This window comes from Hippopotamus amphibius, chromosome 8, assembly GCF_030028045.1.
Source record: "Hippopotamus amphibius kiboko isolate mHipAmp2 chromosome 8, mHipAmp2.hap2, whole genome shotgun sequence".
NCBI lineage: Eukaryota > Metazoa > Chordata > Mammalia > Artiodactyla > Hippopotamidae > Hippopotamus > Hippopotamus amphibius.
The window spans coordinates 111,916,010-111,933,133 of NC_080193.1; the positions used below are offsets into that span (position 1 = coordinate 111,916,010).

General features: G+C 38.9%; 1 protein-coding gene across 8 annotated transcripts in view; it reads right to left on the minus strand.

The window, feature by feature from the left end:
• The window catches only part of MYO1B (myosin IB), a 182,898-nt gene that overhangs the window by 26,014 nt on the left and 139,760 nt on the right, over nucleotides 1–17,124 (minus strand). For all 8 annotated transcript variants that reach the window (XM_057744587.1, XM_057744589.1, XM_057744586.1 and 5 more), the window contains 6 exons: nucleotides 12,753–12,857; nucleotides 10,603–10,665; nucleotides 7,070–7,270; nucleotides 5,367–5,593; nucleotides 2,643–2,843; nucleotides 607–700 (listed from right to left, as the gene is read on the minus strand). In XM_057744587.1, the coding sequence (XP_057600570.1) occupies nucleotides 607–700; nucleotides 2,643–2,843; nucleotides 5,367–5,593; nucleotides 7,070–7,270; nucleotides 10,603–10,665; nucleotides 12,753–12,857 (891 nt within the window). The remainder of the gene's footprint in view (nucleotides 1–606; nucleotides 701–2,642; nucleotides 2,844–5,366; nucleotides 5,594–7,069; nucleotides 7,271–10,602; nucleotides 10,666–12,752; nucleotides 12,858–17,124) is intronic.

A 17,124-nucleotide genomic window follows, 5' to 3' on the forward strand; every position in this document is an offset into this window, starting at 1 on the left:
AAATTATTAACGGAAGGGAGGTGCTGGCAAAGTTTCTCTCAAACGATTTAAACACTTTCCTAATTCTCCAAATTTCCAATAAACCACTATGTTAATTATACTTCATGCTAGTCTATTCAGTTATAAAAAGGCTCCACTGGAGTTCTTCACTAAGTTGAATTTTAAGTGTTCTTTTAAACTTTAAAAAATTTTAATTTGGCTACCTTCATGTACCTCTAAATAGTAGGGTTGTCTTTCTTAAAATTGTTGTATAATTCAGATATTTCAAATACACGCTGAATTAACCTCCAATTTTTATGAATTAGAGAGCTTTTATCGTAATACCAGTTTTGTTATGATTTCTTAAATGCTATAGAATCTATCAGATCAGAAATTTTTATGTTTCATAAAAAATACACGTTCTTCTGCTATCCCTTATTAAGCCACCCCTGTGGACATTTGCAGAAAAACACAAAAATGTGACATTCTTGGTAGCATCTTGGGAAATATTATAAAGGTAAACATCCTTTAAGAACTAGCCTACAAAAAATATAAAACAAACAAAAAAAAAGAACTAGCCTACATGATTATAACACAAATGCAGAGTGTAACATTTTGATTACATACTGTTCTTGGGTTTCGGATGAATATCTTTGATCTGCCAAAGGAGTATTCTTCCACAGGAATCTCCAATTCATTAAACAAAACCTCCACACCAGCCCTATAAAAATAAAAAAAAAAACAACAAATTTTCTGAGTTAGAAAAATAGATTATCTTAAATCATGATATTAGGTTCTCAGTAGTATTAAAAAATAGCTTCATTTCCAAGTATAACTGTTCTTTCAGTAAGCATCCTTTCATCAGAGAATTTCCAGACTGAATTCCACAAATTTAACCAAATCCAGTAAATGCTAAAAAAGCATTCTGAGTTCAGAGCTACGTATTCTAAGAAAATACGGTATTAATGTCAATTTTTTGTATTCATTAGGCAAAGGCAATCAAATATACTCATAACAAGGGACCAACCAGGGCCAGAAAAGTATGCAAGCAACTCACATGTATTTTGAACTCACTCAGTTAATTCTGGTAAACATTTTAAACACTGCTCCTGCTACTCAGATTGTGGGCAGGGACCAAGAGTACTAAGCGTCAGGCCAATGGGATGCAGAAGAACACAGGCCTTATAGGGTAAGAGCAAGGCCTGAACTTGACTCTAACCTCTCCATCCTGGATCCTGGATTTTTTTTTCCCTCTATTTATTGGCTGTGTTGGGTCTTCGTTGCTGCACATGGGCTTTATCTAGTTGTGGTGAGCAGGGGCTACTCTTCATTGTGGTGCGCAGGCACCTCACTGCCGCAGCTTCTCTTGTTGCGGAGCACAGGCTCTAGGCGCACTTGGGCTTCAGCAGTTGTGGCACATGGGCTCAACAGTTGTGGCTCACAGGCTCTAAAGCGCAGGCACAACAGCTGTGGCGCATGTGCTTAGTTGCTCTGCGGCATGTGGGATCTTGCTGGAGTAGGGATAGAACCCGTGTCCCCTACATTGGCAGGCAGATTCTTAACCACTGTGCCACCTAGGACATCACTGGACCCTGGATTTAACATCAATCTTGAATGCTAAACTTCATCCCACCAACCTTTGGACTGGATGCCAGGCAGGGAGTGAATACTTGTTCTGTGTATTATGGTAGATGTGGACCATAATACCCTGGACATTAGCAGTGGAAAATGAAATAGTACCCACACCCTACATTATTGAATTATGCAACAGAGTTTATCTGGAGTTTATCTTTTTGTAATACAGGGTGAGGGTCTAATCCCACTGATTTCCCGTGAAAGGCCAGTCCAGTGACAATGTGGAGGCAATACCAGGATAGTGAAAGGAAAAGCCCCACAAAACAGGCACGTCTGCCCTCCTGTACTAGTTGGGAGAGCTTCTGTGGCCTGCAGCATAGGGGCAACTTCTGGGACTGGTGAGAGCAGCAGAAGGTCACTGCACAGACAAGGCCTGGTTTCTCTTCTGCAGCAGCCCCCTTGGCCAGCACACAAGTTCTCTCTGCATGTAAAGAGCTTCCTGGGACTGGATGGGTGAGCGCAGTTTAGGGCAGATGAGCCGAAAGCCACAAGGCCCCAGGTTCTGCCAAATTCTCCAGTCCAGCTTTACTCACAACAACACTGACATTGCGAACCCTATCTGCTCCTGTATCTATTTCTCAATTGGTACAGACTTAGGCAAAGAGTGGGACCCCCACCCTCAACTCACTCTCTCTGCGGTTAATTCTCCCCGCAAAAAACCCAAAAAGCTGAGAGTAGTGATCCAAGATGCCTCTAACTCTACCCTTCCATGATTCCACACAAATACATTTATAAATTACAAATTCTCCTCCTGCTAACTTGCCACAGCATATTTTTAGAAGTTCTAATGATATAACAAGTTCCAAATGTGTATTTGATAAGCCCTGTTTTAACCTTAAAGAAAACCAAGGTCTCTATAATTAAAAAGAATTAGCACGAATGGTATCCTGATGGAAGATGATGCAAAACAGAGGTTACATTCAACTTTTCTTAGAATTCTGTTTTGCCTCAACAGCACATGAAGAAAACAACATGGTATCTGTATGCTTTACAACTTCATTATTAAATATGATCAATAAATGCCTTACCTTGCTGGTCCTTTCCAATGAGGCCATGTTTGTTTACAAAGCATTTTGTATCTTTCCAGGCAAGGTTCATAGGCCTGCCTGAAGGCATAGCCTGCCCTCCGCACACGGACATTCTCCAAAAGACCCAGGTATCTGACCTGATGACACACTAGACCCTCACTGAAGATGTGTGCTGCTTTTTTATCATTCGGTTTGATACACCTAAAAGAGTACACAAATTTTAGGTTTTAAACTCTCTTATGGATTTATCTACACATGTTTTACAAAGTATCATATATAATTATTTCATGGTGAGATAATTATTTATTATTCTTGGAAAACCTCGTCGTTTCTTTTGAAATTATTTCAAATCATTTTACAAAAACTTTAAGATAAATACACTGCAGATACAGCAATAAAAAAGAATAAACTAATACATACAATAACATGAATAAATATCACTGATATTCTATTGAATGAAAGACGTCTGATGTAAAAGAGAACACATTTTATGATTCCATTTATATGGAGTTCTATAAAAACTAATCTCTAGTGAGAACTCAGCATTGCTTTACCTCTGGGGAGAGGCAGGAGGGGAGATCGACAGGGAAGGGGTACAAGGGAACCTTCTGGGTTGACAGAAATGTTTTATATCTTGGCTTGGATGGGGCTACACAGATGTATACATATGTAAAAATTCAACAACCTGGACGATTAAGACTCATATACTCTACTGTATTGTATGAATAGTACGTACCTCAATGAAAAGGTTGTCTCCCTAAATCCCTGTATCTCCCCCTTTTCAATAGGGCACTTTGCGGCCCAAGGAAAGACTACATTTCCCAGCTTCCTCTGCAAGTAGGTGTGGCTGTGTGACCAAAATTCTAGCCAGAGCAGAAGTAACATTTGCTACTTCTGGTGTGGCCTTAAAAGGAAGGGACTTGTTCTCCCTTTGCTTTTCTGCTAACTGCTGGTGGCAATGTTGACATGGTGGAGAGCTATCTTTGACTATATAGATAAGAGGAAATACCCTGGAAACTGCAGAGCCACAACATGGAAGGCATTGCTCTATTAGCCCTGGAGTCCATACACTTAGAACTTACATAATAAATGTCAGTCTTGTTTAAGCCCCTATTATTTCTGGATCTTGTTGGAGCAATCTCTATACCCTAATTAATATATTGTTAAACGTTTACAGTTATGTCTGCCTCACTACAACTGTTAAATAAATTACACATAAAATATCTGGACGATTAAATCGTACCTAGTTTGACCTTGGTGTTTCTTATGCTTTTCCTTTTATAGACATTATAAAAATAATGTCTACTTTTCGGCTTAAGGACAAACAGATTAATGGAACAAACTAGTGAGTTTAGACCTAGACTCCTACACATACATTCAACTGATTCTCAATAAAGGCATCAGGGCAAATGAATGAAAATAAAGAACTTTTTCTTTTCAATACATAGTGCCAAAACAACAGGATATCGATCTGGGAGAAAACAAACAAAGAAACAAAAAAACCTTAAAATGAATCTGAAACTATAAAGAGTCTAAAAATACATATGTAATAATATATTCACAACCTTGGAGTTTATTAACTAAGACTTCTTCAAGACTTATTAAAATCACTGAAAGGGAAGGAGAATAAAGGAACTTTCTAGGGTGATGGAATGTTCCACACCTTGACCTGAGTAATGGTTACCAAGGTATATATGGTGGTGAAAAAACAATGGAGCCATTCACATTGGATCTGTACATATCACTCCATGCAAATCAGACCTCAGTAAAACAGAATCTTAAGGTTAAAAAAAAAGTTTACTCAAATGAGAATAACAAAAGCAACTGATCACACACAGTTTCTTGGTTAATATTTTTGAAACTAGGATCTTTACCTAATACATGTTCTAACCTGTTTGCAGTCAAACCAGGGGACTTTACCTATTTACATTTGTTATAAATATAAATATTAGGTCAACAAGCCCAACACAAAAATGTTCTTCACTCTAACTTCCTCATAACTGAATTTTCAAAGACAGTGTAGAAGGTATGTGTGGTTGTGCACGTTCCACATGAAATCTGACCTGCTAGACACACACCTTCTATTACCTAGTTCACCAAATACACACATGGCAACCCTAATCCTAGTTGGTCTTTACTCAATTTTGAGATCTAAGATGCCCTAGAAGCAAAAAAAAAAAAAAAAAAAAAAGAGAGAGAGAGAGAGACCAGATGTTTTTTTAAGGAGTTTTTACTATTGTTTTGAAAAATTTAGATTGTTTCAGAAATCGTGACTTTCTCTGGGCCTATAGCTCTCATGGGGAAGAAAGAGGCCCTGCAACTAAAGCCCCACTTGCTTTAATGCTGCAATATAGCAAGAAACCAAAATGAATCCAAAAAATGAGTTTATGCAAAACCCTTACCAGAAAAAAAAAAACTTACATTTTGTTTCTTGCCATTAAAAAAAAAAAAAAAAATCCCAGAAAGCTGAGAACTCCTATGTGCCAACAACCCTATTTCACTAAGTATCTATTCCCATCTCCCACTACACCTTTTTTCTCCTTTTTAAAATTCCCTATTTGGGGGGCACTAGAGTATTTTTTAAGCAAACCCAAGACACCATATTATCTGACCACAGTACTTCAGTTATCTCTCTGCTTAGGATTTAAGCAAACAGGTAAATGATCTTCCTTGAGAGTGCCTTCATAATTGAATGGTCAAAGAAATTTTATGTGCCAGAAATACCTAATGTAGTTTGGATTCTTGGTCTGTAGGTTTTTCATCAGAGTGGCCACTGATGCCTTGAACTGTGAGCCGGCTGTAGGAGGCCTTTTCAGGTTGATCTTGGCGGGGTTCCCTTCGGGGAACAAAGACTTGATGAGGGCATGGCCGGCCTTCCACATGGCTTGGGACAGATCTCGATAGAGAAGGTCATTGTTCTTGTCCACAAATCCTTCCACTTGGTACAGCACCTAGAAGCAGCAGCACACGGGACTCAGTGGCTGACACACTGCACACTAGAACATCAAACAACTGTTAAAAATATCCCGAAACTATCTATTCCTCATCCTCTTCTTTCTCCATCAAAAAAAACCCCAACACGTTAGTCACACTCTAATACCAAATTAGCCTCCAAGTTTAAATTCCATCTGTCTAAATCACAGAAGAGTTCAAAATAAATTCTATTACCCTGCAGGATTTGCAAGAATAAACTCCAAAAATGTTATCATAACATTTTCAAAGGATTTTAGGGTTTTTTTGGTGTTCAAGCATATTTTTGAGGTTTCACTTGTATTTTTTAGTTTACATGTGCCAGTTCTAGTGTGTTTAAAAGGAGACAGAGGGAAATAGAGATAACACTGATATTTTCAGAGACATCCTAAACCAGAGAGAGATAGACCAGGAAAGTATCTTTTAATAACATGGACTGGTGAAAAAAATGAAGTTCCAACATTCTGAAATTAAAGGTAATTCAGATACTATATACTTCATTTTTACTAAATCCATAAGCAGATTTTTTCCCCTTTGAAGTCTGCAAGCTTATTTATAAGAAAGGAGGTATTAACTCCAATCAGTAATCATTCAGGACTCTAAAAATCAATCTATTGTCCAAACTGTTTTTAACATTATCTTTATGTATTTGATGACATAAAATTAATTACCCCAAATATTAACCAAATTAATAAATGCTTTAAAAAAAAAAAAAGATGTTTTCTCCAGTGTCGTTTCAAAATTCAGTCTAAGAATTCATTATTTTTGCTAAACAGTTTGTGCTTTTAAAACCTTACTGCAGGGGCTTCCTAGGTGGCACAGTGGTTAAGAATCCACTTGCCAATGCATGGGACAGGTTTGATCCCTCCTCTAGGAAGATCCCACATGCCGTGGAGCAACTAAGTGCGTATGCCACAACTACTGAGCCCATGTGCCGCAACTACTGAAGCCCACGCGCCTAGAGCCCGTGCTCTGCAACAAGAGAGTTCACAGCAACAAGGAGCCTGCACACCACAACAAAGAGTAGCCCCTGCTTGCCGCAACTAGAGAAAGCCCGTGTGCAGCAAGGAAGACCCAACACAGTCAATAAATAAATAAATTTATATATATTAAAAAAAACCCCAAAAACCTTAATGTAAGTCTTCAGTGGCTGCTAATTTTTTACTGGCAAATCTTTTATTCGTGTAGATAGATCTTTTTATAGGCTAGCTCAGAGCTTAAAAAAAATAAAATCGATTTTTAACATATACGTGAACTCTTTCATTACGTGCCCTGGCTTTCCTTTCAGCTCTCAGTATTACTAAGATTTTGCTCAGCATGATCCAGGTTCTATTCCCACTGAAAATGTACTGGTTCTACGCTCTCAGCAGCTCCATTTATCCTCCAGAGCTGGCGCGGGCCAGGACGCCGCATCTGAGGCTGAGGTGCGGGGTCCCCCGGGGCCCGGGTGCCCGCACCTTGCCAGCGTAATGCTGGATCCTGAAGCAGCTGTGGGGCAGGGACGTGTCGTTGAGGAACCGGGAGCACTTGCTCATCCTGCTCTCAAAGTGCTGGTGGGTGGCGCAGACTTGGTTCAGCTTTTCCAAGAAGGTGTCATCCGTGACCGTGCCCGGCCTCAGGCACTCCTCATCCAGCATGGCCAGGATTCCGTTTGTATTCTGGGAGAAAGGAAATAAAAGGGTTTCCTTCCTTCCTCACTGTATTGTTTTAATAATTATTCCTAATTATGCCATTAAACACAATCGACTTAGTCACAAGAAAATTCCGTTCAGGTACAACAAATAGCAGAGAATCAAAACAAATAATAGAAAGAACACAGAAGTCAGCCCTCTTCCAGGGTGTCCCAGGTGCGCGGGGGGTGGGGAGGGAGGGAGTGTCTGTATGAGTCTCTGCCTTCCCCCACCCCCACCCCACTGTGCCTCCCCCACAGAACAGGACTCAGGAGTCACCGTGGCCACCTTAGCAGGCTGATGACTGAAATTCATGTTGTTTAGAAAAAGGCTAGTTAGACCGCAAAGATTCAAAATCAAATTCTGAAAGTCAGAAACTAATGTGACAATACTGTCTCTGCAACATGTGGTCATAAATCACAAAGCACAGTCTTCTAAGGCCATTATTTGATTCATAGCTTGAGGAGGAAATTGGTTTCAGATGTTTCCAAATTGTTCGTGTGTTCAAAATAACGTTTATTTTCTCAGGAAAAAAGGGATGGGCCTTGGGATGCTGCTTTTAACGATCAATGCAATCAAGCTGTGTTTGAAGAATATCTGTTTGGAATAAAATTCTCCTTCCATAAAAAATTTCGAAATGGATGTTAACCACACGTGGGAATGTGTCTGCTGGGTATTCGGACCCTGTGATCATATCCACCCCAAGAGCAGTCAGCCCAGCTAAACTGAATCAAAAACCAGGACTCTCTTACTTTGCTAAATAAAGGCTGTTGTTCCTTCAATTGCCCCCACGGGCCCACACATCTCCATTCCGCAGAGAACAATCCACTGACCATCACCCCACCCACTTCCGCCAGGGCAACATCCGCGTTCCTCTCTCCTCCTTACAAGGCCGTGACGTCCTCTGACCAGCACTTACTCATTTCACACAAAATCTGGGGGAAGTGTGGGCTCTCAGGAATCGAGTGTGTTCATAACATCCCCAGAATAAACACTATTGTCAGGCGGTGCTGGAAGGAAACCTTTCCTTTATGGACCCAGGCTCCCACGTGAGCATGAGTTTCTTTAATCATATACGAGCGGGGATTTTTGACTGAGATAATCTAGTTAAATTAAGCGTATTACCACTGTTCTTTTTTTTTTCCCCTCCCTTCTTAAAGGGAAATAAATAATTAATTGCAGTGTTATATTTACAAAGAAAAGCATGATAGTCATGACTTCTGAAAGTTAAAATTCCCCCCAGCAAATTACGTTGGTCACAAAACTTACCAGAAAAAAATTTTCAGGAAATCCACTGATTTTCTACATTTTAGACTAAAGTCTTCAATTACTTAGGTGGAATATCAGTGTTCGCAATCCAACACTGTTCAGATTTTTCAAAACAAAGTTTATCTTTTAATTGAAAAACAGTTATTGCTTCAGAATATTTTTTTTTAAGTTCAATTTAATCAAAGATGCAGCTTTCAAGAATATCTTGAACACTGAGGGATAAGATATTGGCTGATTATATTAATACCCAAAATGTCTTGTTAAAGATGAATAGAAAATAATTTGCTGGACATTTAGAGCCTGTGATTCTATTGCTGAAACGCAGCACTCACCTACACTGATAGCTAAAAGGCCTGTAGAAAATAAAGTTTATGCATTGTTTCAAATTACTTTGTTATTAAGGCCAGGAAGTATTAGTAATCCTAAGCTTTCACACACAAATCAGTTCTCGTTCTCCTGCAATCAATTCATTCATAATAAACTACAAAATATGATGTAAAAACAAAAATCTTAGATTCAGAAAGGTTACTTAAAATTATGCAGAAATTTTTCCCACATTAAGCCTTTTCACATACATAATTTGTAAACTGAAAAACCCCATGGCCTTTGGCACCTGTGAAGTCTCACACACACACTCTCACATCGCTGAAGCAATGCTATGGTCCATACCAGCCACACCTGGATCCTACTTAACTTGGCTCCCGAGATGGCGCCTTTATCCTCCTGTATTTTAACTTGAACAGCATAGGGTTCTGTGGTGGTTGTTTTTGTGTGTGTGTGGTTTTGTTTGTTTGTTTCTTAAATTTTTTCCAGCTTTACTAAGATATAATTGACATAAACTACTGTGCACCTTTAAGGTGTACATGCTGATTTGACACACGACCACAGTATTAGTTACCTCTATCACATCACGTAATTATCATTCGTTTTTGTGGTGAGAACATTTAAGACCTACTTTTTTAACCACTTTCAAGTATATAATACAGTACTGTTAACTATAATCACCACGCTGTACATTAGAGCCCAGAACTCATTCATCTTACAACTGGAAGTTTGTACCCTTTGGCCTAATCTCCCCATTTCCCCCAAACTTTAGCCCCTGGCAGCCACTATTCATTTTATTCTGTTTTTGAGGGGTTTTTTTAGATTCTACATATAAGTGATATTATACAGTATTTGTCTTTTTCTGACTTATTTCACTTAACATAATGCCCTTAAAGTCCATCCTTATTGTCACAAATGGCAGGATTTCCTTCTTTCTCATGGCTGAACAATATTCCATTGTATATACACACCACATCTTCTTTATCCATTCATCTGCAGACGGCTGCAGACGGACGCTTCGGTGGTTTCCCTATCTTGGCTATTGTGAATAAAGCTGCAGTGAATGTGGGAGTGAAGATACCTCTTTGAGCTTCTGATTCTGTTTCTTCTGGATATACCCAGGAGTGGGATTGCTGGGTCACATAACAGTTCTAGTTTTAATTTTTTGAGGAACCGCTATAATGTTTTCTATAGCGTTTGCACCAATTTACATTCCTACCATCAGTACACAAGGGTTACCATTTTCCCACATCCTCACCAACAATTATCTTTTTGATAATAACCACTGAATACTATGTTAAGAGCTCACTAGAATTTTAGAAATGAAATGGATATTCTGATTTGGCAAACACCTTTTTTTTGAGTCTCCTCTGATCAGTGCTCATATTTCCAGGAGCTGTGGATTGGACCTGGGTTCCCAGAACACAAGAAAGAATGGTGCACTGAAGGGCATGGCATCTGAGTCTCACGAACAGGCTCTGTGACACAGCAACAGGATGAGCATAGGGGATCCTGGCTAAGTATCAAAATGTCCAGCTGTCTATGTATGTGTTCTAGAACTGTGTGTAATTTCTTAAGGTTGTGCTAAAGTTTCCAGAACTCTGTAGTTCTCTAAAGTTTCGAAATAGTGAAAATACTAAAGCTTAACATTGAAGGCAGTGAAGTCATTCGTAAATAGTGAATTATATAACTAAGAACTTCTTTAGAAAACTGTACCTAATACTCACATTTTCTATTAGGTCACAAATGATAGCATTATTGAAGTACTCAATGTGAGTCCATTCTATGCCCTGAAAAAGAAAACAGAACAAAATCAAATCTCATGTGATGATGCTACAACACTACCATCTATAACACAAGACTGCCCATCTTACTATATTCCACTTCCTCTCTGAAAATTTCCTTTACAAAAATCAGTGCTGCAAATGTCATCTTCCAGTTCCCAAAACTTTCATAATGCAGCAATCCAGCACTGACATGATCCGATTGAAACAAATGCCCTTGACCTGTGCTGGGACTTCCTCTCCTTCCACCCTCCCATCTGTGGTAATTTCCCATGCACTTTGCTGGCCCAGGGCCATTTACTCAACAGGCCCTTGGGTCAATATTACTTTGTATATATTTACAATGTTTATAAGGAAATAAGTCAGAACTTGATCCCAAGAATGTAAGGCCTAGACTTTTCTGTTCTTAATTTGTAATCACAAAGAAGAAATTAATTTTAGAGTCAACCCCATATGGTAGGGCCATTAACTATTTCAAACGTAAAAACAGAACAGTGCTAAGACAAAGTATTTTCAGTATAAGGAAAGACACGAAAACCTATCCACTGGTTCTAACACTAGTTACAAAGCCAAAGCTGGGAGGCCAAATGTAATCATTCCGTATCTGCTTACACTCTGCCTGTAAGTGTAAACATTTATTTTTCTTCTAAGGGGAAGAAAGTTAATTCATATGTCAAGCTAGGGATCTTCCTATATACTCTTAGAAGTGTTTTAGACCATCTGTACAAACTGTTTTAAGTTACAGATCAAAGTTTGGGCATTCTCTTTATGATGAGAAGACAGGAAGAGAATGAATCTGGCTTTTAGGATGTTTACGTTAAAAAAGATGCCATTCAAGTATAAAATGTTTCTAAAGCATGATAATAATTCCAAATGAAAGATGAAATATTTATGATTTAGTTTTTGAGTAGATGAGTTATTCTACTAAGTCACTGGAAATAATATTCACATTAGAAAAATCTATACTGAGAAGCCAAAAAAAGAGGATTCTGTGTTCTTAATGACTTCAAATGACACTACAGAAAATGAAGAAAAATATATAATATTGCTAAAATATTAAAGCAAATAAATGAAATGGAAACAAAAGTGTAATACTGTATATACAATAAAATTTCTCCTTTTTGTCTGATATAAATTTATACTCAGAAAAACATTGGCTATTTAAAAAATGAAAGTGTGAAAACCAAGTATGTGTTTTACACTTAAGGATGTAAGGACTCTGTAAATATTACTTCTGATTATTTCCCAACTACAATGAGACAATCCATCCAAGGCACTAGTATAACACCATATAGTAAGCACTCAACAAATGTTACCTGTTTTTATTATAAAATTTTAGAAAGTCAATGTTTTTCAAGACTGAACAAAATATTAAATATTAAAATATTGACTATTAAATATTAAAATAAAATATTTTAAAATTTATATACAGCAACAATTGACTTTTTTGGGTATACAGTTCTCTCCAGTTTTAGGGAACACGTAGCGTCAGGTAACCACCACCACAACCAGCCTCCAAATTCCCTCGTGCTGCCCCTCTGCAGTCACACTCCTGTCCCCTGGCCACTACTGACTGTGTCTCTTATCACGTTGCCCCTATAGCTTTAACTTTTGTAGAATGACATATTAGACTCATACATATGTAGCCTTTTGAGTCTGGCTTCTTTCAATTTAGCAAAATGCATCTGAGATTCCTTCCTGCTGTTATGTGTATCAATTATTTGTTTCTTCTTATTGCTGAGTCCTAGGTACATCCTTGTATGGATGTACCAGTTTTTTTGTCCATTCATCTCAGACTAGTTTTTTTTAACAGGGTATTATTTTACTTCACTGCACTGCACTGGAATCCAGTGAGACTCAAGTCAGTCAACTGATGTTCACTGAGCACTTACTATGTGCCAAGCATTGTCCTGGGCACTAGCAGCAAAGAAAATCCCAGTTAGCTTAGCTGTCGTACCAAAGAAGTTGTTAAAAGGTACAATATGGCTACACTGATAAATCTGACTTTAGGGTCATCTTTGTACAGTCTTCTGAATCCAGAATTTGTATTATGAGTAAAAAAGGAATACTTAAAAAATTTTTTTCAACATTACCTCCCGTATGTACTCCTCCTGCTCTTCTTTAAGAGTCAGCTCAATGAAGATTTGTTGCAGCTTTTCATTACAATAATTAATAATGAACTGCTCGAAGCTGTTGTCCTATATGGAGAAAAAAATGAAGACAGCCTGATAAAGCACGCCGTCACAGCGCTCCCATGACAAGGCCACTCTAACATCTCACTCCACGAGAAACGTCACATAGTCGGGCAGACCGCACCGCAGCCCAGCACACAGCTCCTGGACAGAGGCTGGCACATCGCAGGCACCCGAGAAACAATTCATGAGTCAAGTGCATGAATGAAGGATACACGAGTTATGCAGTATTTGGAGAATGAAGAATTTTAGTTGACAAATAAGCAGCCCACAAACATGGTAAAAAATGAAAAATAAATACATTTCCCCCTAGAGGATCAGCAGAGAAATGGTGGGATTCATCATCTCTGTTACCCAAGTTCTCAATCGGCCATTCTCAGGTGAAACTCTGGAGCTCAAGAAAGTCTTTCTGACCTGACCTCTTACTCCCCTACTCAGGGTCAGATACCTCATTCTGACTCTTACGTACCAGCACTTTTGAGAAATCATGCTACGTGTATATATGCGTGTACATATGCATTCACGTGTATTGATTAGTTTCACATTTATCTGTCTCGCTAGGTTGTTCATTCCTTAAGGGCAAGGGTTGACTACATGTCTCTTGTTCACCAATGGAACCCATGCCTGCAGCACCTGGCACCTAGGAAGCACTCAGTGTGTACTGGATGAATGAATGAATGAATGGAATGCCCACAAAGTAGAGACTCAAGGGAATCAGCACATCAAAATCATCTCCTAACTAGAAACAATCGTTCTCCTCTCAGAAGGGTCACACGTTTATCACTCTTATGATTCTCAGCAGTTTCTTCTTCACATCAGAATCATCGCCTATGAAGATCTATGCCTACATCATTTCTGAAAAATCTGCAGGGCTTAATATATTGCTGTACATATTGAGGGCACAAAACCCATGTCTGCTAGATGAATATACTTCACCAAGAACCACACCATCCAGAAACAGGCAGATCTGGAAATAAATCTTGATATTTTCACCTCTATCCCCCTCTTTGCAGAGAAAGGAGATGGTGGTGGTGGGAGTGAGAGATGGTGACCTCACCACTGATAAACCAGACTCTTCTCCCACTGAGGTGGCCAGTCCTGGTCTAGCTGGCTGTGATGATCCACCTGTAACGGCAGAATTGAAGCTCGCCACTCCCTGTAAATACAGACCAGCTGCCTTCAAATCTCTCCACACATGATGAAATCAAAAATCAAAAAGTTTTTTGCAAGTTGATCTTTCAAAATCAACTTTGGTCCAACCAGGACAAACTGTAAAATGATACTTAGGATGCAGCATCGGACCACACACTTTTTCTTTTTTTTTAAGTTTTAAAAACCATGTGCTCCAATCCTCAGAACTTAACAATTTTGACTAGAAGCTAAAGTCAGTCTGATATAGATGCTGTATTATAATCAGCATAGGGCCATTTCTTTATGAGAAAGTCTGGCTTTCTTAGTTTGGTAAAATATATCCCTATATAGTGCTACTACCCCAAATTAAAACATAAATAAAATTAAAATTTTAGTGACTTATAGGAGCAGATCTTTGGTTTTTTTAGAAAACAAATTCATAGAGTAAACCCTTTCTGTTATTTAACAGGTCTATGCCCATGGAACTATTTACACAAAATTATGCTAAATTTTCAAATGGCAAGTAAAGAGGAAGAGGGAGGAGAGAACAACTGGTGTCTCTGACACAGTATGTGGCTGTGAATAGCTGGAGGTACGCTTCCAGAACAGGACTATGAAATACACACAAGCAGATTAGAAACCAGAGGCAAAGCTTCACAATTACAACACAACTTAAAGAGTAACTGTGAGCTAAAGTAAATTTCTCCTTAACTTTTATAAGTTCTTGCATGAATTCTATATTTCATATCCACACACAGTTAATCAATGGCCATTTACTGCAAACTTCACACAGTTGAAGAAGCTATTAACACAGGAGCATGCAACAGACCGGCACTGCAAACAGTTCATACTTACTGCATTCTGGTGCACAAAGGGACAGATTACACAAAATGCAGTCAGTTCTCAATTTGCAATAACCTTCTAAAAGTAAACACTCATTGATAGTTATTCATCAGTGCAAATGACAGATTTTATCATTCAGGCTATATTTCTTTCTTTCTTTCTTTTTTTTTTTTTAGGCCACGCCACACAGCTTGTAGGATCTTAGTTCTTTGACCGGGGATTGAATGCCCTCATCAGTGAAAGTGCATAGTCCTAACCACTGGACCGCCAGGGAATTCCCCAGGCTATATTTCTGATTGGCACAAAACTTTTGATCAAGACACATGTTCCATCAACTCAAAGACAGGACCACGATACCTACGTGTGGTGTCTGAATTGGGGTTCGGCTAGGTGAGAGCTATTCAGGACCAAAACAGTCTGGCTGAAAGAATACACCATACAACTTGCTTGAAGTCCTAAGACTTCAGAATCTAACACTTTTAACACTACATTACCAGGGAAAATAAAATGTGTCTGACACATCCACTCAGAGACTCAGGGACAAAGGCAGCTGGCAGGTGGCCGAAAGAGTGGAGAGAGTCAGCGAGATCCAGGGACCCCCCCCAGAGCGCCCCACCCCCGTGCTGCACAGGCTGTGTCCCCCCTTCACACGCAAACAAAAGGGAAAGGAGAGGGCTCTGGAGGCAGCCTAAGAACAGACACTTGACTCTCTGACCTCATCCTGCTGCTTAAAGAACAAAAACCAAAATCAACAGCACCACCACCAAGGCAGAAACCAGCTGACTTCCCCACAGAAACACCTCAGCGTCTACTGCCACCCTACCACACCCCCCCAAACGTGTCATGAATTCTCAGAGCGAATCATTATTGCTGAAAATGAAGGCGGTCACATGTCCTCTGATTAATATTTAAGTTGTTGACAGAGCCCAAATCTGGGGGAAAGGAGACTTCACAAATCATTAGCAATAAATGACAAAAATTTATAATTTGAAGAAAATTAAAGAAATATCTGGTAACAGTTCATACAGGTGAAACCCGCCCAGGTCCAATTTCTTCATTTATATAGGCTTTAAATATTACCGGTTTTCCCGCTCTCTTTTATAACATAGCTAAATTGGGTCTAGGAACCATCACATGAATAGGAAGGCTCCAAAGCAACTTGACACTTGGATGCTTTCTTGGTTTGTCAAGAACCGTGCGGGTGACCAGCAATCCCTGAGCTGCGCGCTCTCTCTCCTGCACATGTCAGTCCCATGAATCAAAGTCTCCACAGGAGGAAGCAGGCAGGAGCTCGCTCCCATGAGTGACTCACCTCCTCTCCCTCCAGTCGTCTACCCATGCTACATGCATGGAATTTTCCTCCACTGTCCAAAGCACATTTATCCCTAAAGACTGAGGGATAAAACTAAAACTTTTGGCACAAGTACATCCTGAATCTTCCATCAGACAATCCCCTTAAATGAAGCGTGGAACCACCCCCACCCCTGCTGGACGGCTCTAGAAAACACAGGTTAACAGCGAGGTGTCTGGCTTCTATACCATTTTACGCTGCATTTATTTACAAAGTGTAGATTGGGGAAGTAAGCACTAACTATATTTAGAAGTATATAATACACCCAAGTTTTAAAATCTAGGGCTTCCATCAAGAATTCTAGAGTGCAGAGTTTGAGTCCATCTTTTAAACATCAGAAAAACAGAAACTCATACTTCCAATAAAGTTCATAACTAGTTTATACTCGTAACTGTTAACCATGAGCTTTCCACTTGGAATAATTTTGAAAGATGGATCAAAAATACTGGCCCGTTACCATAGTTGCATATTCTCAGCAATAAAGGAGGCTAATGATGTCTTATACTCTTTAAGACAGATATTTAAATCTTTTGCTCTTTAAAAATAATAAATATTGAAAGGAAGATGTAAAATAAAGACGACAGCTCCATCACCTCCATCATTAGGATGGTAGATGGGAAGGAGTCTGCAGGCGAATATCATATAGGAAATGGGGCAGTAGTTCAAACACAAAGATCATGACTTATTTAAGCAGAAAGTACTATTAGTTACATATTTAATTGATATTTCTCATAGCTCAACACTTTCATTTGAGGTCAAATTATGGATATAACAAGTTAGGTGGGGGTTCCATATTTTATATACAATGAAGTCTCTTGTGTAATCAATGAAATGGTACATTTATCCAAAAGTTATAAAACTTTGTAACAGCACTGTTTAATAGAGCAAGGCTATATTACTGCTTTAAAATATGCTGTTAGTTTTAGCAAAGACTTACTTGGTGGAAAG